Source organism: Mustela putorius, unplaced genomic scaffold (assembly GCF_011764305.1).
Source record: "Mustela putorius furo isolate JIRA1106 unplaced genomic scaffold, ASM1176430v1.1 tig00003834_pilon_pilon_pilon, whole genome shotgun sequence".
NCBI classification, from domain to species: Eukaryota; Metazoa; Chordata; class Mammalia; order Carnivora; family Mustelidae; genus Mustela; species Mustela putorius.
The window spans coordinates 70,087,262-70,114,709 of record NW_025421987.1 but is presented as its reverse complement, the minus strand read 5'-3'; the positions used below and the strand labels follow the sequence as shown (position 1 = coordinate 70,114,709).

Genomic DNA, 27,448 nt, shown 5'->3' with positions numbered 1-27,448 from the left:
TTTTAAAATTTTTGCTGCTCTGATAGACATGAAAAGGCATATTTACATTGTGTAACTCATTACAAGTGATACTGAGTATCTTTTTATATGCTTCTTGGCCATTTAACTTAGTAACATGCTTTGAATTTTCAAGTTTTCTAGTTATTTGTTATTGACTTTAAAAAAATATATTTATTTTTTATTTGACAGAGAATATGAGCCGAGGGAGGGGCAAAGGGAGAGGTAGAGGGAGAAGCAGACTCCTCACTGAAGAGGGAGCATGACTTGTGGGACTAGTTCCCAGGACCCTGGAATCATGACCCGAGCTGAAGGCAGATGTTTAACCAGCTAAGCCACCTCGGCTCCCCTTTGTTATTGATTTCTAACTTCATTTCATTTTAAGTGAACTCCAAAGTCTCATCTCCTTCAGTGTGAAAGGCACATACTTACAATGGCCTAGAAGTTTCAGTGTAATTTCAAGTCTGTTATCTCTGTGATCTCACCTCCTGTTATTCTCCTTTTGGAGTGTTCTGTTTCAGCTACACTGGCTGGCTGACTGTCCCTCCAACGCCTACTCCAACACATCAAAACATACGTTTACCTTAAGACTTTGGCACTGTCTATTGAGAAAAACACCCACCATCCCATCAGTATGAATACTGGGACATCTCACACAAATTCTCTCACAAAAGGTAGCCAGAGACCCATGAAAAATGCCATCAAACTAAAACCCAAGTTATGTAGCTTATGTGACACTTTTCAGAGAGACATGTTTCATAGAACCATGTGTCCTAGAATTGTTTTCTATAAGCAGTTCTAAACAAGGGCTATCCTTTTAAATGCATTAAACAGGTAAGAGTCTGCTTCCATTAATATCACTAATCTATTTTCCAGTAGGTTCAGTTATTAACATATTCACAAGCAGATTAACTCAGGTTACCCACTGACTTTATTTCCAGGGGATGTACCCTTGGTAATGGGAGAAGAGTGATGCTTTATCCCCTTCCCCCTCATCAGCTGATAGATCTGGGAGTTATCGCTCAAGCAGAGTGGCTCCTCTTTATGCCTAGTCAGAGAAAAAAGTGAGTCCTCATTTTTAGTTTCAGATTTCCTATCAAGACATATTTTGTTTGGCACTGGAAAGGAGGACCCGTAGTGGAGGGATCTCCTTTTGCTCACAGGTTAGTGCATTCTGGAGTGTTTCTCAGAGCTTCCTCCAATCGCTTTCTTCGACAAAGCTCCACTTTTAGGGGAAAAATATGGGTAGTGTGACTTGGATTCTTTTGGTTCTTTCTATTGCTGGCATTTGGCTGTTCTGGAGTGTTTCTCAGAGCTTCCTCCAATCGCTTTCTTCGACAAAGCTCCACTTTTAGGGGAAGAATATGGGTAGTGTGACTTGGATTCTTTTGGTTCTTTCTATTGCTGGCATTTGGCTGTTCTGGAAGCTAATCTTTAAAGGCTGTGGGGTATGAAGTTGGAACTAGTTGGAACTAGTTCTCTAGTTTCAGCCTTCGAAACTAATTTTTCTCTTCCTTACTGCTTCCCTTTCTTCTTCAGAAGTTTTTCTCCTCCTCTTATGGTCAGTTTGGAGAGAGGGATAGTATCCAAGAAGGTGCAGATACTGGTAATTCTGGATTTACACTGCTTTCTTTCCCAGAAATCTCCATCAGTTTTAAATATCTCTGAATAGTGGTTTTAATTTTAGTAGTACTTCAGAAATATCTTAAGCATCTGGAAGTGAATTTCCGTGTAGATATAAATTCATGAAGACAGTTGTCTCCTCCAGGTGCCATTCTGAGTTATTTATTTTCTGTTTCCCATAATGTGTAAATATTATTGTCAGTGGCTATGATACATACCTTTATGTGTCTTTGCATTTATAGAATATATAATGAACCTGTTCGTATTTATCATTGAAAAGAATTGGTTCCTTTTAAAAACCTTATGAATCATAAGATTCTTTCATTTCAAGGGATTATTGAAGAAAACTGTCTGTACAGTCATTTAATAAATCACTAATAGTTAACATTTTGCATTAATTAAGCCTAGAACTATTGACTACAAAGCATATTTGCTTCAAAAATGGTGAGTTTTGTATCATGAGAGATTTAATTTATAGATTAGTTTACATTAATTTTATACATTATATTTATTTTTATAGACTCATTGGAAGAATGTGAAGTACAAACTAATCTGAAAATTTGGAGAGAACCACTCAATATTGAATTTAAAGAAGACAGTCTATCCTATATGGAAAAGTTATGGCTTAAAAAACACAGGAGGTATTTTCTGAAGCTTTGCATTATTAATAAGAAACATAAACGCTATTTATGTTCCTGACTTGTGTGACATGCTTTTTTGTAGCAATTATATATGTGCGCTTCACATTTGCGTAAATAATTTTAAAACAATATTAAATCCTTGTGAAGCTTCTTCTATTCTAATAAGAATTTAAATTTTATTTATGTATGTTATGCACCATTAATTTAGAGTTTGCTAGGAGAAATGCAAATATGTATGTGAAAAAAAGGTACAAATATGGTATAGAATTTAAGAACGATAGCAAAAATGTGTAATGAACGATTATTTTGAAAAAGTATTACTCTTATTTTTTTACATTAGCATAAACTTTTGAGGCTCTACTTTTTAGAATCTACTTTTAAGTTAATTAGACTTTTAATAGTATAGCTTTATTAATAATATTCAGTTATATTATTCAAAGACTATGTCATTAGATGTGCCATTTCATCAATTGTTCAACAGTTAAATTGTTAAATCTCAGACCAGAATTATGACTGAGTATGCTAGAGTCATTCACATTTTTATGATCAAATAAGATCCATATTGGGAGGTACCTTTAAAGTCTCACTTTTTCGTATAGCAGGGCTGCTCACACTTTATTGTGCCTGTGAATCACTGGCAGACTGGTAAAATACAGTTTCTTCTTCAGTAGGTCTGGGTGGGACCTGACACTCTGCATTTCTGAATTTCTAACAGCTCCCAGGTGGTACTAGTGTGGGTAATTCTGGTCTCTGAACTGCATTTTGAGGACCAATGTGTTGGAGTGCCAATACGTTGAAGGTACCTGAGGAATGGTCATCAAGCTCTTGCTTCACCTTCAATCATATAAAACTCTCCCCTGAGATGGCACATTCCATCTTTGGAACTTTCTGCCTGCTATAGTATCTTCTAGTGAACTGTAATTTGTGTCTGACTGGTTTCCAAACATGGTCTCAACTCTACCAGTTAAGCCAGTATAGAGCAAATTGAATTCTTCCTTTCCATGGCATTCCTTTGGATTTTTGAAGTCAACCCTCATATCTTCCTTGAAGCTTCTGTTTGATGACAGGTTACTATCTACTTCCATGCCCCTGTAATTGTTTTTCATGTGACATATTTAATTTTTTTTAATATTTTGTAATAAGGCATACCAAGGAGTTGTAAAACAGTATTAAGATTTCCCACATATCATTCCTTCAGCTTTCCATAATGGCAACATCTTACATAACCATAGTGCATGTGTCAAAACCAAGAAATTAACTTTGATACAATATTATTAATCAAACTACAGACTTTATTTGGATTTCACCAGTTTTTCCATTGTTATTCTACTTCAGGAGCCAATCCAGGATTCCACATTGCCTTTTTTTTTTTTTTCCTTTCTTAATCATAGCTCCTTATCCATTACACTTCCTTAGTCTTTCCTTGTTTTTCCAGACCCTGACATTTTCCAAGAGTACTTTCCAGGTGTTTCAGAGGATATACTCAATTTGGATATGTCTGTTTTTTTTTTTTTTCATAATTAGATTGAGGTTGTGCATTTTGAGGAAGGATAACACAGAGAGGATGTGCCCTTCTTAGTGTGTGGTATCACATAATTATACTGTCAGTATATCTTAATACCAGCATGTTAACTTTGAGCCCATGGTTAATGTGGTGCTCACCGAGTTCCTCCACTGCATACTCTCTCTTTTCACTTTGTAAATAATGTTTTGGGCTGTTACACAGAGTAACAGGTAGCTTATGAACACACACATTCACATTTCAGTTTTTAATGATGGAAAGTCCAAGAAAAAGGTGCCAGCAGATTCGGAGGGATCCAGCTTCTCCATTTACGGATGATAGCCTTCTCTGTGTCCTTCCGCGACAGAATGGCTAGGGAGCGCTCTCAGGTCTCTTTTGTAAGGGCATTAATCCATTAATGAGAGCTCTATCCTCATGAAGCCATCACCTCTAAAGGGCCCACATCCTAATATTATCACTTTGGGGTTAGGATTGCAACATATGAACCATTCTGAACATAGCTCAGCCCTGCTCCCTACAAGGTTCATCAGTCCTCTCACATGCAAAATATATTCATTGCATCCTAAAAGCTCCCAAAGTTTCACTTCTTCTAGTATCAACTCAAGTCTAAAGTCCAAAGTCTCATCTAAATAACATCTAAATCAGATATGGTAAGATTCAATGTGTGATTCATTCTGAGGCAAATTGCTAACTGTGAACCTATGAAATCAAACACATTATGTGCTTCTAAAATATAATGGTGGGACAGGCATGGGATAAATATTTCCATTCCAAAAAAGAGAAATAGGGTATAAGAAAGGAGTAGCAGGTTCTAAGCAAGTCTGAAATCCAACAGGGAAAATTCTATAAAACCTTAAGTCTTGAGAATTATCCTCTTCATTGGTGTTCTGTACTCCAAGGCCCATTGGGGTGAAGGTTCCACCTTCCAAACACACTAGAATGGGGGTCCTGCCTTCCAGACACACTAAGGAGTGCTCCCATAGCTATGGTGTGCTGGGGCTGGGGCTTCTAAGACATTGGGTGTCTCTGCCTTCATGGTTTTGTGTGGTCTCATTCCTATGATGGCCCTGTGTGAGGTCACATCTTGTGGCTCCCTTGGGCTAAAATCATGTGGCATTTCTAGTTTGGGGTTATAGGGGCTTCCTTACCCTCATAGTTTCACCAGGCATTACCCCAACAGGTGTTCTTGGCTGTGTGACCTGGAGCTTTCTGTGCCTGCAATTGAAGGAATAGCCCTGATGATTTTTGAATTGCCTTTGGAGGTCATTTTCCCATTGTTTCTGAAAAAAGCCACAACTTCTATCTGGGTGATTCTGATTAATCTTCATTTCAGATGGCCCTTTGGCCATTTACTTCTTGTTCTTGCCTGAATAGGCCCTCTCATTCTTTTTCAATATATATATTTTGAGAATATTCCAAATATTTAAGTTTGCTTATCTTTTGGTTAATAATTCTGTCTTTAAGTCATTCTTCCTTCTTACTTTTTACTATGAGCAGTCAAGAGAAACCAAGCCTCCTCTTCAACACTTTGTTTAGAAATCGCCTTAGCCACAGAACTAATTTCATCACTCATAAGTTATACTTTAAATATAAAGGACAAGGGCGCCTGGGTGGCTCAGTGGGTTAAGCTGCTGCCTTCGGCTCAGGTCATGATCTCAGGGTCCTGGGATCGAGTCCCGCATTGGGCTCTCTGCTCAGCAGGGGCCCTGCCTCCCTTCCTTCTCTCTCTGCCTACCTCTCTGCCGACTGTGATCTCTCTCTGTCAAGTAAATAAATAAAATCTTTAGAAATATAAAGGACAAAACAGGACACCAGGACAAAAACACAGTTTAGCCAAGTTCTTTGCTACTTTATTAATGAAAATTGCCTTTCCTCCAGTATCCAATAATATGTTCCTTATTTCCATTTGGTATCTCAGTAAAATGGCACTTAACCATCCATATTTCTACTGACACTGTTCAGGATTCCTTAGGTATTCTGTAGGGAGACTGAGGCTTTTCCTCTGTTCTCCTCTTTTTGAGTCCTCATCAAAATTGTCTTTAAAGTGCTTTCATAACACTATAGTTTTTTTCCAGTATGAACTTTAAACCTCTTTCAGCCTCTACCCATCAGTGAGTTTTAAGGCTGCTTCTACATTTTTAGCAGCATCCAACTTCTGGTACCAATTTTTGTCTTTGTACATTTGTGATGTTGAAACAATATCATAAACTGAGGTGCCTTACAAACAACCATTATTTCTCAGAGTTCTGGAGGTTGGAAGTTCAAGATCAAGATACTGGCAGACTCAGGGACACCTCGGTGGCTGTTGGTTAGGTATTGGCCTTTGGTTCAGGTCATGATCCCAGGGTCCTGGGATTCAGTCCCACATGGGGCTCCCTGCTCAGTAGGGAGCTTGCTTCTCCCTCTGCCTGCCACTCCCCCTGCATGTGCAGGTACACACACTCTCTCTTTGTCTCTCACAAATAAATAAAATAAAATCAATTAAAAAAAAAAAAGATACTGGCAGACTCAGAGTCTAGTGATGGCTTGCCTCGTGGCTCATAGGCTCTTTCTGCTGTGTTCCCACATTGCTCTTTTGGACCTCTTCTATAAGGGCATCAGTCCCACATGGGGGCTGTACTTTCATAATTTATCTCCCAAAGAACCCACCTCTTAGTGCCATCATATTGATGTTAGGATGTCAGCATATGAATTTTGGGAGGGGGCACATTCACATCATAACTAATACAGGTTTTAGGGAAGATACCATGAGGTGATATAAAATGCTATTTTTCCTTAAACTTTCTACTACTAATATTAGTATATCAGTGGATTTTGCCAGAAGCAGAATATCTGGGGATTTTCTATTTCCTTCATTTCTTCTATATTTACTAATTAGAATCCTTCAAGGAAGAATATTTCTTCCCCCCTTCCATTTATTTATTCTGTTTATTTGTGTAGACTCCTGGATATGTGTTTTATTTTTTGGATTAATATCCCATACTATTGTTATTTATTTTGTGACTCAAATGGTTCTTGTCTTGACCACTGAGAGCTGATTTAGTTAGACTCCTCTCTGCTTTCAACGTGGTCTCATCCTTTTTTGTTTGTTCGTTGGCTTGCTTGTAACATCTCTTTATTTTTCTGACACTGAAGATACATTTCTGTGCCCTAGGCCAGAAATAATTTTTCCAAATAATCTTGATTCTTTTTTTTTTTTTTATTTTTGAAAATGGATTCAGAAACCAAGATCTGGATTATAGGTATACTCATGGTTACAAAGGTACCACCAGAGCCTCGGTCTTCTCAGAGAACATCTAGGAAATATATGTAGGTATACTTACCTACTATAAACATACAGCCAAATTTATTTCTGTATCTATCTACCTGAGTATTTGTTAAAGTAGACGTGAGTGTACTCATATCTCTGACTCAAAACCAGCATCACATTCTCCCTTTGCTTATTTGTAGTTTCTTTCACCCACAGTAAGAATCCTGGCTTTCATTATCTATGATATATTTATTCCTTTATCATCCTGTGTGTGTGTATATAAATATGTATATAGTATACCACTATATATGTGTGTGTGTATGTATATACATATATATTACACTACGACACACTGTTTGTGTGCAGTGCTTTTTATCTTTAGCTCACAGTACACAGTCCAGATCTTTTCCTTCAAAGTTGCTGAGGCCATGGCTCTCATTTCTTTCCCACCTCCTTTAGAGTAGTTCTGCCATTCATTCGGTTATGTCCAAATGCTGAGTACTTTTTAAAATTTGAATAGCATAAACTTGTATATGATTCTGTGGGTTTTTACAAATGCCTGGAGTCCAGTGTTCACCGTAGTACCAAACAGCACAGGTTCCATTGCCCCCAAATTTCCTTTTGCTTCCCCTTTGTACTTAACCCTTCTTCCCCAACACATGGCAACTTGCTTTTTTCTGAATGTCATGTAAATGAGAGCACACAATATGGAGCCTTTTGTGTCCTTTACTTAGCAAAATGCATTTAAGAGTCATCTGTGTTCTTCAGTGAATCAAAATCCCCCCCCCGTACTTGGGGGAGAATTTCATCATCCTGATGTACAGTTTATCCATTAATCTGTTGAAAAACATCCTGCTGATTTCTAGTTTTTTGGCAATTATGACCAAATCTGTTAGAAGCATTTACAAATAAGCTTTTGTTTGAATGTAAATTTTTAATTCCCTGGGTAAATACCTGGGACTGGGATGACTAGATCATATGGTAAGTGCATGTTTACCTTTATGAGAAACTGTCAGACCATTTCTGCAAAGCACCTGCACAATTTGGGTCCTTTCTCACAATGTGTAAATTCTGTCCACTCTCCATCTTTGCCAGTGCCTGGTAATTTCAGGGTTGTTTGCTTGTTTTTTCGTTTGTTTGGTGGTGGTCATTTTCATAGGTATATAGTTGTATCCCCTTGTGGTTTACGTGGCAGGGTATTTAAGTTCATTCATATACTCTTCTGATTATTCCTGTACAACTGCTGTCCAAGCTGTCTATCTCTATTATAAAGTGTAATTCCTATAATAGTCTTTTTCATATGAAACTCAGTAGTGTGTACCTGTCATTTCATCAGTCTTCAATAAATATCTGATCAAATTTTGAGGAAAATATGGTGAGGTAGTCTTATTTTTAAAGATGTTTACCCTTGGCGCGCCTGGGTGGCTCAGTGGGTTAAAGCCTCTGCCTTCAGCTCAGGTCATGATCCTAGGATCCTTGCTTGGATTGAGGTCTGCATGGAGCTTTCTACTCAGCAGGGAGCCTGCTTCCCCCCTCTCTCTCTCTGCCTGCCTCTCTGCCTACTTGTGATCTCTGTCAAATAAATAATGAATAAAATCTTAAAAAAAAAAAAGATGCTTACCCTTTATTTATGTGGCATGATCTTTCAAATAAGCATTGGTGCTAGGGTCCCAATATCCAGAGTACAGACCTAGGTCACTGACTACCTAGTTGTTTGTTCATGGGAAAATCCCATAAAATATTTTGATCCACATTTTTTATCTTCAAAATTTTGAGTCTAGAATAAAGGATCAATAGTTCCAATATTCTGTTGTCTAGATTCTATAAGCATTTGGTTCAGGGCTTTGCTCATTAAATAAGGTAAATTTTTACTTTAAAAGGAGTCCTGGATAATTGTACATTCATGTGCATTTGTGATTGAGGTTTTTTTTTATAGTATATTTGTGTCAGACTGGAAAGAGTTTTCTGGTGGCCAGGTGCCAGTTTGTTTTGACCTTTACTCTTTAAAATTTTCCATCACTTAATTAAATTATAGATTTAAGATGTCATGCCCATCAAATTTGTTAAGACACAAAGCTGAATAATATAAATATTTAAATAATATAAATATTTTGGAGTGTTCTGATATGTACATTACATATATTAGGAAAATGCACTTAGCCATAGACTGCCAGATTATCAAATTTTATTGCTTTTGCAAATTAGGAGAAAGATTATATAAAGTTAGTGGTTAAGAACATTGACTTGGGGACGTGGACTCCTTGGGTTCAAATTCCTCTTCTGCTTTTACTACTTGAATGACTTTGAGCACTTTGATTTACTTCTTTGTGCCTCAGTTTTCTCATCTGTAAAATTAAGATAATATTGGTACCTATTTAATATTACCTATTAATATTTAATATCCGAACTTAGTTTGAATAGAGCCTGGTACATTTTAAGCTTTGTATCAGTGCTGCACAGAATTATCATTTAGAGGGCCCTGACTTTTACACGAGGACTCCATGAACTGGCATGGTCTGGAAGGGCTGTAGCTACTTATATTCTTGATTGAAAAGTACCACTTTCCTGACAATTTGGGAATACCCTCTGGAATCAGATGCATAATCTTGACCTCTGAGAATTCCTGTGTTTTGTTGCCTTCTATATGAGTTGGGCCATATCAGACCTTATTAACTGTGTGATAAATGTGACAGCCAGAACATACTGCATTCACATTGTGGGAACAGATTTTATCATCCTACTGGCTTGATGAAAGTTTAGAAGAATATCTTTAGGTTCCCTTAGTACCTATCAACATGTTACATAGGCTGTGATACAACAAATATTTTTAAATTAGGGTTTTTTAAAAAAGATTTATTTGAGAGAGAGAGAGAGAGAAACATGAGAGGGCAAGGGATAAGCAGATTTCCCAGTAAGCATGGAGCCTGATGGAGGGTTTGATCCCAGAACCCTGAGATCATGACCTAAGCTGAAACCAAGAGCTGGCCATGTAACCAAGTGAGTCACCCAGGGGCCCCCATAAATTAGCTTTAAAAAAAAAATTATTTATTTATTTATTTATTTTTTAATTTTTAAAAAAAAATTTATTTATTTATTTGACACTCAGAAATCACAAGTAGGCAGAGAGGCATGCAGAGAGAGAGGAGAAAGCAGTCTCCCCGCTGAGCAGAGAGCTCGATGCGGGGCTCAATCCCAGGACCCTGGGATCATGTCCTGAGCCGAAGGCAGAAGCTTTAACCCACTGAGCCACTCAGGCGCCCCATAAATTAGCTTTTTAAATAGTGTAATATGTTTCATGGGCTCCATGTGACTTCTGCAAGAATGCTGACTTCTATCATAACTTTGATTTTCATTCTAAATGAATAATAGTAGGACATGCAATTGAGAAATCCTGTGTGGGGGTTTCTGGGTGGCTCAGTTGGTTAAGTATCTGCCTTGGGTTAGGTCCTGGTCAAGCCCCATATGCATTTGCCTGCTCAGCGAGGAGTCTGCTTCTCCTTCTCCCTGTGTCCCTTCCCCTGCTTGTGCTCTCTCTCTCTCTCTCTCTCTCTCTCTCAAAAAATAAATACATTTTGAAAAAAAAAAAAAAAAAATCTTGTGTGATGTTAATTTAATTTATAAAATTATTTTAGTAGATTAAGATTCTCTTATACAATCATACTTCTGTGAATTAGAGGCATAGCTTTGCTTTCATCATTAATTTTGTATACTCACTTGTTTGTGAAATAAATCAAAATCTCATCAGGGAAAATTTTACATAATAGATTTTAGTCTTATAATTGCTTCTTTCTTGTTTTGTAGAACTCCACAGGAGCAACTTCGAAACATGCTACCCAATACATTCATACCACAATGTAAAACAGCGAGTGAGGCACAGTGTTCCCAGAATGAAAGTGATGAAGATAGTGATGGTTAGTTCAGACTTATTTGATATTGTCTAATTTATCATTTCAAATTTTACACACTAAGCATTAGTCAGCATCTGCATTTATTTATGTATTTATTACTGTATTATCTTCAGTTGGACTATGCACCCTTTGTCTCTAGATCAGAATCAAGCACACTCCTCTTCCCATACCATAGATTTACTTTGCCTTAATTATATCATTTTATTTATTTAAACATTGAATGTTAAGAAAATGTGTATTTTAAATTGAGGTGGGGAAATTGATAACATTTACATATTAGTGTAGATGCACAAGAGAACATTATTATAGTCAACAATAGTCAACTATTTGAAGATAGGGAATTATCAGGTGAAGTATATTCTTAAAATATTATTTCCTAATCTTATATCCTAGTTGAGGAGACCAAAGTTCAGTACCCAGCGCCTTTTCTGCCAGTAGAAGAACTAAACATAGAGAGACCTGAGCCATCTCTAAAAATAGTTGAACTGGATGATGTAAGTGCATAATGACTGCTCTGTTACCTAACAAGAAATTTCAAAACACGTAATTACAACTATGTATTATATTCAAGAAGACTTTTCTCATAATTCAACATTGTTTGGAAGGAAATTTATAAGAGTTTGAATTAAATATGTTAAAAGGAGTAAAACAGTATTATTTTTAGTGTAGGCAGTCCATTTCTGAGCTGTACTGATACTGTGCCATTTTTGGAAGTGTGTAGTGTGGGAAATGTACTACTTTTAACTTATATAAATGTAGTTTAGTGTTTGTTTTGCTTAGGTCTTTATGTTATCAGTCTTTTTAAACAAAAATTAGTCTCCTAATATCATATCTGTTTAATATAATTTGTATACATGTTGTTTCTTGAACGCCATCTAATATTATTTTCTATTTAAAGGAAAAATAGTACTAAGATTTAAGGGATTTAGTATAATAATAACTTGGATACAAACCTCTAGAAGACAAAAAGTAAAATCAACAGGAGCTCTTGCCAGTCAGGGGTAGAGCTTTTGTGAAAGGTTTAAGTTTTGACAAAACTTAATGTGTTAGCACATTTCTGACTTTCTAGTTATCTGGTAGCTGAATGTACAACTTGTCCTCAATATTTCTCTCCCTGTGGTTCTCATAGAAAAAGACTAGAAGAGAAGTATCTATTTAAGGACCACTTTCTTCTTTTGGTTAATAACTTCTGCTCTTTTTGCATGTATGCCTAGAAACATTTTAATTCTCTTCTGGGTAAATTTAAGATATAGAATAAATAAACACATGTGCTTGTGTATATATGTGTGTGCTTGTCATTATTTTGTTGAAGCACAGAGTAAGCTTAATAACATGCTGTTCAGAGGACTAAAAACACTTGTCACTAGCCTACTTGGCACTTAGTAGTTACGTAATAAAACAGCTGTTAGTGTTATTTCTAGGTGTGATAGTAAGGATAAAATGGCTGACACAGCAAATGCCCTCAACAAATAGTTGTATTTGTTTAGTTCTTCTAGAACTCATGTTCTATGGCACATAGCCAGAAAGCTAATGACATTATTTGTAGGAAGAAAATTCTCTAAATACTACATACTTGTTAGCTGGTTAATGTGTAATACATTTATTGAATATACTGATATTATACTACATGTATTTAATAAGACTTATGAAGAGGAATTTGAAGAACCAGGAGACCCAGTGCCCTACAAAGTTGAGTTAGCAGATGCGGATAGTCAACAAAGGTAAGATCTTGCTAACTCACTTTTGATGCTTATTAAAAACCTACTCTCAAAATCAACTATTTCTTTACATGAGAAATTCATGATGTAAAATACATGTGACTTCATGGGCGCCTGGGTGGCTCAGTGGGTTAAGCCTCTGCCTTCGGCTCGGTCATGATCTCAGGGTCCTGGGATCGAGCCCCACATCGGGCTCTCTGCTCGGCAAGGAGCCTGCTTCCTCCTCTCTCTATGTTTGCCTCTCTGCCTACTTGTGATCTCTCTCTCTGTGTCAAATAAATAAATAAAATGTTAAAAAAAAAACATGTGACTTCAATGTTAGAATATATTTTACTAAAGCCATGTTTAAATTTGTGTACAATATTGCTAATATTTGCCAACATTCAAAGCAACATGGTTATAATGGTATGTTTATATTCTTACCTAGTATCTGGATTATTTAATAAATACTTCTGATTTTAGCATCGTTATTTGAAGTAACTTACCAAGGGTGATGTGTGTCATATGAGCTTTCTTCTTTTCTCCAAAGATATTCTTTGAATTGTTCTTATTTTAGTTTGCTATGAACCCTAAATAAAAAGTTATATTAATGATTAGTTTGAGAAACAAAAGGGCTCCCAAACTATAGATTAGTTACTAGGTAGATTTTACTATGTGATAAATAAGTACAGTATAGTATAGTATAACAGCTCACTTTGCAACTTTTTTTTTAGAATTTTGTCATTTCCAAGTGAAAAATAATAGCTGTATCTGTTAGTAATGATAAAAGGACTCTGGGTCTTCTTTGCTTTTAAAAGTTTAGCCAGGGTTTCATGTGTTTTGATTACAAAGTATTAAGTTGGGTAAAGAGCAGAGTGAGATTTCTGTTAAGTAGCTCCTATGCCAATTTTTTGCTTATACATTCAGATCAACTTAAGCCCTATCAGCATTTTGGAATAGCAGTGGGCCTAAGGGATATCCTTGGACCTGTCCCTTTCCTAAGGGAAAAGACCCATGTTTGGACGCATAGACCCAGATGTCTAGCAGCCAATGTGCTTTTCGCAGGAGATAACCTTTTAGTCAGTAGATAAAAGATTTGTATGAACTACTGTATTCCTAAGAAAATGAATGACTTATCTGCTCTCTAATTTGGTTCTTTTATATGTCTTATTGCAAGTCTTGCTTTGACTTCCAAGTAAGGTATTACAGAAGGCAGAGAAAGTTACTGATCATGGTTTGGCAATGGTTTTGTCTCTTGGGTATGGAGGTGCCTGTAGAGTTTCTTCCCTTTTTTTTAAAAAAAAGATTTTATTTGTCAAAGAGAGAAAGAAAAGGGGAGCACAAACAGGGGAGTGGCAAGCAGAGCAAGCAGAGAGAGAAGCAGGCTCTCTACTGAGCAAGGAGCCAGATGTGGGACTTGATCCCAGGACTGAGCCTGAGGTGGGAGTCGATCCCAGGACCCTGTGATCATGACCTGAGTGGAAGGCAGACGCTTAACCCCCTGAGCCACCCAGGCATCCCAAGTTTCTTTCTTTCTAAGGAGAACCATAATGAATCATAAGTGACACAGTAGCATAATCCAGTTTTTATGTGGTACTACGTAAAGCTTGCATATTGGATATTATTAAATATTAGATATTTTAAAATATATTATTCAATTCATAGAAAGTGTTGTTTGAATTGTACATATGCAAGTATATAGTAACCATCATTAAAAATTGAAAATAAATATCATCTATTGCTTTTTAACCCACTGAGCCACCCAGGCCCATCCCCCCCTTTTTTTTTTAAAGATTTAATTAACTTATTTGATAGAGATTACAAGTAGTCAGAGAGGCAGGCAGAGAGACAGGAGGGAGCAGGCTCCCTGCCGAGCAGAGAGCCCAGTGCTGGGCTCTATCCCAGTACACTGAGATCACAACCTGAGCCAAAGTCAGAGGCTTTAACCCACCACGTATTGCTGTTTGACTCTGATAGTTCATTGATAAACAAATAAAAAGTTTATTTAAGTAATAAAACCCTGATTTTACCAGATTTCAATACACTAGTAGATAACTCTCCATTTTTAGAAGAAATAATATCAAGAACAAACTTATTTCAGAATATTTTTTAAAAGAGGTTTTCAATTGACATTGTTCATCAAATCAGATCTGACCAGATACCTCTTTCTTTAAAATCCATAATACTATTTAGTTACTTGTGGTTTAGAATGTGTCCACAGTAAGGTTAAAAAAATATTAAATTATTGTGAATAACCCTATTCCCTGAAGGTTTTACTGTAATTTTAATAAGATGGGCCTTTTTACATTCTTTTCTATATCGTTTCTTTCAATTCTTCTCTTTTGTTTACCCTGAAACATGAAAGTTGCACATTTCATGAGTATCAGAATACTTTTCTATATGAAACTGACATCCATCAACATCATGTTTCCACCAAGGAAAAAACAGACCTCTTACATCTTCATCTGAACAACAGCTCTTCTTACTGTAAAAATAACTCAAAAGGTAACTTTTTTCCTTGTAGATTAATATTATTAACAATAAATGTTGGCAAGTTAATAAAACCAGTAGGTATTGCAGTGTGTAAAAGCTTTTCTTATTATGATGTTTATTTTAAGCCCCAAAGACTTAGTACTTAGAAACACTTGGTTGAAGATATAGTTATCTAGCAAATACTCTGTCCAGTCAATGGGGAACAGTGTCTGTAATCAGAAGAAAAGCAGGCAATGTTGGCTGGTCTGTCTGAAAGTTATTGTGGACTGAGCTAGCATTTAAAAGGTTACATGGGCAGGCTTTTAGTGAAGAAAATCTAATTGACACCTTGTTGCCTGCCTTGCATTAAATCTCCCAAAATATTCAAATTTGATGTAAAGTTTCACATAATTGATAAAACCAAACAAAACCAATCATCATGTTTATATATCTACATTGTTATTACTAATAAATTCCTTAGAATTTATCGATTAGAATGCTGGGTGTAAATGTCTGGTTTCAATTTCCAGATGGTGAGAGCACCATTTAAAGACAGTCACAGGGACGCCTGGGTGGCTCAGTTGGTTGGACGACTGCCTTCGGCTCAGGTCATGATCCTGGAGTCCCGGGATCGAGTCCCGCATCGGACTCCCAGCTCCATGGGGAGTCTGCTTCTCTCTCTGACCTTCTCCTCATTCATGCTCTCTCTCACTGTCTCTCTCTCAAGTAAATAAATAAAAAAAATCTTTAAAAAAAAAAAAAATAAAAGACAGTCACAATAAATTATCTTAGTCCGGGAAGTCAAATTTCATTTCCATTTCTGTCTTAAATCATTGTGTGACCTTGAATATGTCACTTGCTTTCTTAGATTGCATTTTCCTAAACTAAAACATAGGAACTATATTATTTCTAATCTGCCTTTCTAATATAATTTTATTCTATTTAGAATTTTCAGAAAAACTAATAATGTGTCTTATATAAAAGATTTGAGAGATACTCGAGAGCATTATTTAAAATAACTAGTTATAAAACTGATGATTACTTTTGATTGGGTAATAGATGGTAGAGCCATGATTTGTGATAATCCTGCTGGTCTTGACATCTTCAACTAATAAGCCTCTAAATTATTATGACCAACTATGAACTATATCCACATGGGAATTTAGGACTTCACAGGGCTCCAAAAAGATATTTTCTTATCTACCTGGAGCATGGTGTTCCAGTTGTCTTTGAGGAAATGCTGAATATAAATATCCATTAAGTGTTACTTTACAAGATACTTGATTTATGTAAATAGACTTGACTTTTTAAAGCAGTTTTAGGTTCACAGCAAAACTGAGCAGGATATACAGATCGTTCCCTTATACAATCTGCATTCACAGACTCATAGCTTCTGCTACCATCAACATCCCAAACCAGAGTAGTACATTTTTTACAATCAACAAACATATATTGACACACTATTATCACCCAACATCCATAGTTCACATTAGGGTTCACTCTTGATATTGTACTTTCTGTGGGTTTGGACAAATTTATAATGACATGTATCCACCATTATAGTATCATAAAAAAATCATTATAGTGCCCTGCCTTTTTATGTTACCTCCCTGCCTCCTAACTCCTGGCAACCACTGATCTTTTCACTTTATAGTTTAGCCTTTTCCAGAATGTCATGTATGTATGTCAAGCTGGAATGATATGATGTGCAATCTTTTCATATTGGCTTTTTTCACCTAGTAATATGCACTTAAAGGTGCCTCCATGTCTTTTCATGGATTGATAGCTCTTTTTTTTAGTACTGAATAATATTTCATTATCTGGATGTATCACAATTTATTTATACATTCACTTATTGAAGGACAACGTGTTGATTCTGGATTTTGGTAATTATGAATAAAGCTGTTATAAACATCCATGTATATTTGAAGATAACTTTTCATCCCACTTGGGTAAATACCAAGGATTGCAATTGTTAGATCACATAGTAACAATATGTTTAGTTTCGTAAAAAAATCACCAAACTGTCTTCCAAAGTAGCTGTACTATTTGCATTCCCAAAGCAATAAATGAGACTTCTTGTTCTCTACATCCTTGCCAGCATTTGGTATTGTCAGTGTTTTGGATTTTTGTCATTCCAAAAATTGTGGGGTGGATTTCATTGTTGTTTTAACTTGCAATTCCCTAATAGCATATGATGTTGAGCACCTTTTCATATGCTTATTTGCCATCTATGTATCTTCTTTGATGAAGGTCTATTAAGGTGTTTGGCCCATTTTTAAATTGAGCTCTCCATTTTCTTACTGTTGAGATTTTAGATTTTTTAATATTTTTGAGATATAATATTCATGAGATATGTATTTTGCAGATATTTTCCCTAAGTCTATGGCTCGTCTTCTCATTCTCTTGGCAGCGTCTTTTACAGAACAGATTTTTAATTTTAATGAGGCTCAGCTTATAAATTATTTGTTTCATGGATCCTGGTCTTGGTGTGTGTCTTAAAATGTCATCACCATACCCAAAATCATCTAGATTTTTAGGTTCTAAGGGTTTTATAGTTTTGCATTTCATATTTAGGTGTATCATTCTTTTGAGTTAATTTTTGTGAAGTGTGGAAGGTCTGTGTTCAGATTATTTTGGAGGCATGTGGATGTCCAACTCTAGCACCACTTGTTGTAAAGAGTTTCTTTTTTCCATTATTTTGCCTTTGCTGTTTGACAAAGATCAATTGACTATATTTTGGGAGACTATCTATAGATTCTCTGATATGTTCCATTGATGTATTTTTTCTATACTTTTACCAATACCACATTGTCTTTGTTACTACAATTGTTTAGTAATTTTTGAAGTTGTATAGTGTCAGTCCTGTGACATTGTTCTTCTCCTTCCATATTGTGTTGGCTTTTCTGGGTCTTTTGCCTCTCTATATAAACTTTAGAATCATTTTATCAATATCCACAAAATAACTTGCTGGGATTTTAATTGGGATTGAACGAATCTATAGATTAAGTTGGGAAGAAGTGATATTTTGACAATATCGAGTCTTCCTATCTGTGAACATGGACTATCTCTCCATTTATTTAGTTCCTTGATTTCTTTCATCAGAGATTTTTGTTTTCCTCATATAAATCTTTTACATAGTTTAAGTTCACTCTTAAGTATTTCAGTTTTTGAGTACTAATGGCATTGTGTTGTTAATTTCACATTCTACTTATTCATGTTGTTGTATGGGCAGGTGATTGACTTTTGTATCTTGATCTCGTATCCTTGCCATCATCACTTATCAGTTCTAGGAGTTTTTTGGTTGATACTTTCAGAATTTGTACATAAATAATCATGCCATCTGTGAACAAAATTAGATTTATTTCTTCCTTCTTAATCTGTATACTTATTTTCTTGTTTTATTGCATTAACTATGACTTGTACAGTGTTGGGAAGGTGTTGTGAGAGGAGACATCCTTGATTTGTTTTTGATAGTAGGGTTAAATCATCTAGTATATTGTTAAGTATGATGTTAACTCTAGGGCTTTTTATAGATAGTCTTTATCAAGTTGAGGAAGTTCCTTTTTGTTTCTGGTTTGCATCTATTGATATGATCTTGTGATTTTTCTTCTTTAACCTCTTGATGTGACATATTCGATTATTGGTTTTCAAATGTTGAATCAAGACATCTGATTTTTATGGCTTTATGGGCCTTCCACTGAATAGACTAAATTAAATCATACCTATACTTTCTTCATCATATTTTTAAAGATCATTAAAATGCAGCTTTGTCACCTCTTCAGCAACATTTGATCCTAATAATAGAATTTTGCAATCTTGCAAAAATATTGCAGAGGTTAGTTGTAGACATTTACATAGAGGAAATAGCATCTTTTTGTACCAAAAAATCAATTAATTTCTATTGAAGTTTAGGAGGAAAATGCAGCATTATTATGGAAGTTTCCTTAAGTTGAACAGTTTTTATAAAGTTATGCTTGTAAAAATATTTCTCTGATATACAAGTTACTGTATTTCTCATAGTACTTATGGTGAGAGGTGGTAGTTGTTGGAAATGGAGGTTCTAAATACTATGTGTAATTGCTAAGCTATACAAACATTTGATTGCAACAAGTAAGTCCTTTGGGCAGCAAGGCAGAATTTACATCACTGGAGAGTATTTTAGTCATAGCCTTTACTATTTTATACCATCTATTTATAGAGATAAGATATTTATATTGGAAAGAGCATAGGGATAATCAGATGAAGCTATATTCCATCTGGATAATGATAAACATACTGTTAGTTAAAATGAATGCAGTATGGCATAAAAATTGTTAAAGAATTTTTATTCTTCTTAAAATTAAGACCAATGTTTCACAACCCTGGTTGCACATTATAATCACCTGGAGAACTTTGTGGAGGGAGGTGGAAGAAGCAGTGCTTGAATCCCACTCCCAGTGTCTGATTTAATTGGTTTGGGGTCAGGCTCATACACTGACAATTTTAGAGTACTTTCAGGTGATTCCATTGTGCACCCAGGTTGAAAACCAATGATCTAAAGCAACTCATTTATTTAAAGCAGACATAATGAGATGGTGACTAATATAATCTTGCTCATTTTGTAGCTTTCCAGAGGCAGGTGTCCCAGCTGAAACATTTTCTGTGCCCCTAACTGGTACTGCTCTTTCATCTGCAGATCTCCCCTTGCCCTCACCTCATCACTAGGCATGTTAAAGAAAAGACGCAAAATGTGGAAATAAGGTTCTCTCTGCATTATTTTTCATAAATTGCCAATATAAAACTGGAGTGGGAGAAGATGTAGGAAAGTAGGAATTGAACCACAGGCTGAAGTAAAAATGTGCATCAATTTTGACATTTCATTACAACATAAAATCTTGCCTCCTTCCTTTAGTCTGGTCCATTAAGGTTTGAATGTATCAGTAAATTATGATTATCATTTATAAACATTAACAGAGTAAATATATTTTAACACTGAGATCTCGGTAAAGAAATGTTGATAAAATAGTGCTTATTGATAAAGGTTTACACCACAAAACTTTTGGTTTATTAACAGTTTAGTTAATTTATTTAAGTTTTGTAAATAATTGTTTTCAACAGCAGGAACTTCAGATACTGAATTTGAAATCATTGTGGATCCTGATGTTTATTTTCCTGCCATTGAGAAAATAGGGGAAAGCAGCATTTCTGAAAGAAATTTCAAGGATAAAATGATAGATACAGAGAGTAATCAAAAGTCTGGTGATTCCTGCGTATCACTTGAGAGCAAGGCTTCTTTGCCAAGCATAGATTTAAAAAAACCTTCCATTAAGGAGCAGTTACCTCAGGACATCAAAGAATCCTTGGAATTTAGCAATCTGCATGAGAGGCCAAACTTTGAAGATTCTAAAGCTACGGAGTCGCCACTGGTAAATCTCTATTGTGTTTATTACATTAAAAATTTTATATGAAATGTCATAAGAAAATTTTATATTGACATCTTATATTCTTAAACATTACTACCTATTGAAGTTAAAATTTGCTACCTTATATTATCATGAGACAGTTGAAGAATGACTCCTATGGGAAAGAATGTTAATGACCTATAGGAAAAATTCTAATATGGTAAATGCCATTATAACAAACGGTTTTATGTGACAACACTTTAAGGCCCACCTCATGCACCATAGTAAGAGAGCTGTTACTTTTCTAAATGAAATTTATTATTAGAAATAATTTAGCATAATAAATCCTTTCTAGCTTTTTACAGAATATAGTCACTGTTAAAAAAAAATGAAATAAATGCAGATATGTAGATATAACTAGTCTTTGTGGCTTAATGTAAGTACAAGGTTTTAAAGGTGGTTCCTTCAGAAAAATGGCTAATAAATAAATAGGGGTATAGTTTTCATTTCATCTTAGAGGAAAAAGTAAAGTAGCTCGTCATTGCATTAATGCCCAGTTTTGAAACTATATTTGAATCTCTGTTCTATACAAAAAAATCTTAGGTAATCATGATTACGTAATACAAATTTTGGAAATTAGGCAAGTCAAATGTTTTAATAACCCTTCAAAGTTATATGAAATGAATCTTCATGACGCCTAAAGTGAAGTTGGGACCAAAACCACAGAAGAATGACTATGGATTTGTTGCCCCTTCTGCTTGGGGGATTGGATTTGGGGCCCACCTTGTGATGGGTCTTCTTCCTTTTTGAAATGCAAAATTGGAACTGAGACCTTTGCAAAAGCTTTTGATCCGTAGAAGTCTTCTCAGTCACTGGAAGAATACCCTGGGAGACATGCTCACAGATGCAACAAGATGAAGAGAAACTGATTTCTGCAGAGGAACTGGGACAGATCAATAAAATACCTTACCTGAAAAATGGAAATTTTGGGCTTTCATTTAACATAGGTTTACAGTTTAAATATATATTTCTTGCTTAGGAGCTCCAAGCCAACAAATTCACATTAATTTTAATCCATTTATGTTGATACCTTAATGTGTCTGCCAGAAGAAATCCAATTCCTTCTAGAAGACATTCTCACAATTTAGCTGATAATAGATCTCAAAAACAAAGCCTCATTGCAGAGGAGCTTTTCTTCCTCCTCCCTCAGTGAAGAAAGCAATCAGACTGAATTTCTGCAAACAGAACTCTAATTTTCCAATTTCCACATGGCCTCATGAAGAGGACTAAGTGACAACCTACACATGCATTGTCCTGTGTTAAGGGAGAGGAATCCTAGAGCACAAGGACCCCAATTCTTTTATAATGGTTGCAAGCCTGCCTGACCTATGCCGTAGGGCGAGACATTCTCTGCTGTAACCTAATAAAAGGCGGTTGGTCAAAGCTCACAGATATGTAATCTGTGGTAATTTGTATAATGGAAAGCAATCTAGCAGTTAAAATGAATGGCATAGGACTATTTCTATTTATATGGATCCATCTAAAAAAATATGGCATTAAAATTTAAATGTAAAAGGGCACGTAGAGATAAGTCAGTATTTTTGGAAACATTTAAGACATAACTTTTTATGGATACATTCAGATGTAGTAATAGTCAAAAACATGCATTGGAATTAAGTATGTCTACTTCAATGCAATAATACAATTAGCTCTAAAGACTAATTTTTTGGCGTGGATATCTGAAGCAAATATATATTTTTTAAGATTTAAAAATCTTTATATGTATTTGAGAGGGTGGAGGAGAGGCAGAGAATCTGAAGAGGACTCCATGCTGAGTGTGGAGCCTGATACAGGGCTTGATCCTACTAATGTGAGATCATGACCTGAGCAAAACCAAGAGTCAGACATTCAACTGACTGAGCCACCCAGGCACCCGTGAAATGAATATTTTAAATTACTGATATTAAATTGTGTGATCAAGTCATGTTATAGATAATACATATCTACATACTTAAAGTATTTCGTAATTAGAATTGAAGCGTTACAGAGCTACTAACCATATTTTGATTACTTATACTACTATAGTAAAAAAAAAGTGGTAAATGATTATGTCACAGAAAACAGTGCTTTTTATATAGTGATAGAATCTACTTTGTTTTAATCTGTGATGACTAGACATGAATTGTTTTTATTCTCTTTCTGCTGTAAGAGAAGCTATTCCTTGAGCAGAGACTACTTCAATATCTATGTTGCTGCAGTAGAAAATTTAAGATTGAGCAGTGGGGGCAGTTTTTAGCAGTAGTATTACTTGACTTGCACTGGAGTGCACGATCATTCATTTTGCACTTCAGTTTTCAGAAACTGAGTCCTTCGTGAAGGTGGAAACTGTGGAATTCAGTACCAAGTTGTAGAGCAGCAGCAGTGGAATAGGGCCGGGTGCCGGGAAGAAAACATGGACTAGTTAGGGGCTCTTGGTTCTGGTTTTGACACCATCAATAGTAGTCTGGGAAACAAACCAATCCACTTTCTTTTTCTTATCTCTCAACTGATGCTTTACAAAAACACTCCAGATTTGCAGTTGTCTAATACAAATCAGAGCTGCACTAGAGCTGAAGGGTTGCTATAAATTGAAAATCAGTGTCCTGGACAACCAGGGAAAATGCCATGAATAGAGCCAACTTAGATTTGTCTTTGAAGGAGGTGCTTTATTGGTCACTAGCTTTGTTTTGTAACTTTTTATCATTTATATGACTTATACATTTGAATGGACTTATCATAATTTTTTGTGTTGTTTACTGCCTGGAAACAGACTGTATTTGGGCATTAAATTAGATCCATTAGGGAACTGTTAAATACGGAAAGCACTCTGATTATGTTTTAAGCCCATCTAGAGCTCTCACGTCTGAATCTCTAATCTGTTACTTACTAGAATCATGTATGTTTTAATCCCATTAATATTCTTCCCTAGGATGAAACATATCACAAAATGAATTCGTAGGGCGGGAAAGTAAGCCTATGCTTCACATCAGCCAAACCTAGGTGTGCTAGTTTCTAATTGTATGACCTTCTCAAATAACTTAGCTTGCTCTTGCCTCTGTTTACTACATAGATGTTTGTTTCATAATGAATATTTTGTTAACTTGGATTTTGTCCATGACAAGTTTTATTCCCTTTGGTATTCTACTTTCATCTTTGAAATTAGTTTATATATAGACAAAGATACTAATTCAAAAGCACAGCATATGAGGAAGAATCTGTTTTCCAGAGTAACTTAGGCACGAAGACACTAAGGGAAGAAAATAAAAGGAGGGAGAAAGGTGACCTTTTCTTTTGTGATCTTCTGTCCTTCTTGGATTGATGACAACTTTCAGATAATTACAATAATTGTGGTTTATATATTTTTCAGGACTTACTATATATAAATGTTGTGTTGTTTTCTATGTCTTCACTATAAGAACCTAAATCTGATGAGGAGAGAATTTGTGCCAAGAACATAGTAGGTGCTCAATGAATGAATGTGCTGCTTTGTGTTGATGAGATAAAATAAACTTAATTTTGTTGAATATTTTGTTTCCTAGTTGTTACAAGAAATAGCCCTCAGAAGTAAGCCTATAACTGAACAATATCAAGGACTTGAAAGATTCTTTGTTTTTGATAAAAATGAAAGACTCAACTTACTTCCTTCTCATAGCTTAGAATGCAGCTATTCCAGTACTAGGATTACAACTGCAGGTAAATTCAGACATGAAATCAGATGGCCTGTGGACCAACCTAACAATTTCCTGACATTTTTTTTTTTTAAACAGCTCATCCTCATTTTCGGAAATACTGGGCAATTCTGTTCAATGAATAAAGTCATTTTCTTCTTCTCCAGCTGAAATTATTAACCCTCTGTGAGTTGCCACATATTTATATTTGAGGCTACTCTCAGAATGTGAGAGAATATAAGTATAATGAGACTGAGGAGAGATTATTTTTAGAATTTAGAAATGTAGCCTTTACTAAATTGTGAAATAGAAATTCTTTGAATCAGTTAATTAGCTGCTAAGTATTGTATGATGATTCTTAAATACCATCCTAAAAGCAAATATAAAAACTCAGGATTTATAGGAATTTTTGAAACATAGCTGGAATTTCCTTCTGCAAGTTCTGGTATCACCTATATTCTTAGGTTTCCCATGTATTCAGATATGTTTATTCATGTACTATTATGCTTTATGTTATATTGTTATATACTTAAAGTATTTATTTTTATTATATATTAAGTATATTGTTATATACTTAAGTATTTGTTTTTATTCAAATGTATATGTGATATCTTTGCAATTTACAGTTTATTTCTTTTTATTATGCTATGCAAATCTAATGTTTTTATTATATATTTATGAGATTTCTGTCTTTTATAATATATCCCTCACTCTTATCAATGTTCCTTATTTAGATTATCCAGTAAGATGATAAATAAAATAAAGCCATAATATGGATCTCTCTGCTTTTTAAGATTTAAATTAGCTTACAGTTTTTCCATTTCAGGAGACAGAGAGTGGATTCCAGACCGTAGCATAAGTACATATGCTGATAATGCAGTCACCTTGGGTGTTCAGCAGAGTGCCCAGAACCCGTCAATGAGTAGAACACAACGAAAAATGGGTAAGATCAGCTGGAAGGCCACAGTGCCATACTGATGACTCACTGTGTTCTTTAGTTTCTCTGAGCAGTTTACTAGGTACCTGAAAATTAGTTTTTGCAGTTTCATAATGTGAACATATTCATTTTACTGGCTGCCTTACATTTTTTTTTCCAAAACCAAAAAAGCAAGACTTGTCATATTCTTCTCAACAACATGAGTTCAGTCTCTTAGTTATTTCTGCTACAATGTATTAGTAAATAGTATTTTTTAAATGTAGCTCAGGGTATGGTGTGTATTTTAAACAATCCTCATAAAGTACATACTCAGTTTTATTACACTCTGGGACACAGTGTATTTGTTCTAGATTTTGCATATCATACACTTGGTTCACATTATGACCAGACATAGCCATTTGTGAAAGGAATGGTTTATGTTAAGATTGCTTTCTGTAGCCATGGTTGAGACACCTCTGTTCTACATCTCGTGCTGAATATGTTAACCCTGAAATTTTGATTTACGTTCATTGACTCCATTCACTAACCAAAATAGTCTTAAGATTGTCTCTACGATAACTCTTTTGAATGTTGAATCTCACTGTAATATTTTCCTAGAGAATGTACGCAGAGAATTTTGATATCATTAAAATCAGTAGTTTTCTTATGTCATTATTATTATTATCCAAGAACACCTGTTGCAGTAAGTTTGCTTTATACTGAATTTCATGTGAAGTTGCTGTAGATGACTGATGAATTAAGGCAATTCAACAGACCTGTGTTGAGTATGTTGGCCTGATGCTGGGCCCTGAGGAAAAAGGGATGCGTAAGTCATGTTCCCTGATCTCTAGGAGCTCACAGGTTTAGGAAGAACGCTTGACAGGGGGGTTATTTGCCTTCATCTGAATGCCATCTTCAAGCCAGAGATTTAATTACAGATGATTTGTCCAAATATGCAAAATTTATATGTCTCTCTTGCCCTAAATCCTATGATTCAAACTCTGGCTAGCTTAGATCCCTTTCATATGCATTTATGTTGATAATCTGCCAGATTTAAAACATTTTTTTTCATGAAATAACCATCCATTTATTATAAATGTTTTTTGGCTCTATAATTAGGTACCTGTTCTCACATCAAAGTCTCAAGCAGCTTCAAAACTTCTGGTAGCTTCATTTGGAGGCAGCCAAAGGAACTGTTTTAAGTTACCACATATTGCCGAAAACAAATTCATATGCATGCTATGAGAAATGTGTTATCAGGACAAATCTTTATAGATAAGATGCCAAATGCCTTTAAGTCTCGATCTGGAGTGATCAGTTGAAATCAGTAATTTACTATAAGAGACATTTGTGGAAGCACTTACTGTAAGCCAGGCACTGCAGACATGGTGAGACAAAAGCTGTCCTCATCCCTGAGCTTAGGCTAAGGCAGAAGGTCTAGAATGTTAGTGTGAGCATAACCACCTGAGAAGCCTGTTGTAGTGTGGATTTCACCACCTCATTCTTAATATTCTGATTTATTAAAGTTGAGATAGGAGCTAGAAATTTGTACTTATTTTATCAATAATTCCATGTTATGCTGATGTAGGCAGTCCAAAAATCATACTTAGGGAAAACTGCTATATAGATACATAAACACATAAATTACCCCATATAAAATACACATTTTGTAAGAGGACTTTGAATAACATACTTTTGGAGACTGACAGGTAATTGATAATCATAGTACATGCGATCAGTTATAGTAAAGGTAGGTACATGTGCAGTCTTTTTAGGAATGGAGATGGTAAAATTATTGCTTTGCTGTTAAAAGGTGTAGATCACCAAGGTGTTAGAGACCAGGTGACATTTCATCTAAGTCTTAAGGAATTAATAAGATGTACCAGTTAGGGACAGAGGGAAAGGACTTTCTGAACAGAAGCAGTATCCTGAAATAAAAATTAAATTTTTCTGGCTAAGCCACAAGTTATCAAAATCTTATGTTCTCAACTGATGCTAGTGGATAAAGGAATTCTTCTGTAAGATTTTTAAGTCTGTGAATGTAGAAACACAATAGCTATGAAATACGGCAGCAAGCCCATTGATCTCCCCAACTCCTGCCAAAACCTCTTGCTCACCCACCCCATTTTTCTGTGTCTGTCTACAAAACCATATAAGCATTGGTAAGATGGTCAGGAGCTTTCTTGTCTCTCTCTTACCCTCTACAGCCGAGTCATCCCTAGATTCTGTTGATTTCAGCTCTGAGACTGATCCCGAATCTGACTGCTTCTACCTTTATTCCAGAGGAGCCTAAGCCAGTTGTCCATTATCTCTTAATTTCACTTCTTGCCT

General features: G+C 35.4%; 1 protein-coding gene across 4 annotated transcripts in view; it reads left to right on the top strand.

Moving 5' to 3' along the window:
- The window catches only part of ZBBX (zinc finger B-box domain containing), a 113,916-nt gene that overhangs the window by 67,389 nt on the left and 19,079 nt on the right, over positions 1-27,448 (top strand). For 3 of the 4 annotated variants that reach the window (XM_013058285.2, XM_013058283.2, XM_013058286.2), the window contains 8 exons: positions 2,141-2,261; positions 10,835-10,944; positions 11,335-11,435; positions 12,583-12,662; positions 15,004-15,143; positions 20,211-20,518; positions 24,073-24,226; positions 25,028-25,144. In XM_013058285.2, coding sequence (XP_012913739.1) covers positions 2,141-2,261; positions 10,835-10,944; positions 11,335-11,435; positions 12,583-12,662; positions 15,004-15,143; positions 20,211-20,518; positions 24,073-24,226; positions 25,028-25,144 — 1,131 coding nt within the window. The remainder of the gene's footprint in view (positions 1-2,140; positions 2,262-10,834; positions 10,945-11,334; positions 11,436-12,582; positions 12,663-15,003; positions 15,144-20,210; positions 20,519-24,072; positions 24,227-25,027; positions 25,145-27,448) is intronic. The other variant, XM_004756503.3, reaches the window with a different exon arrangement.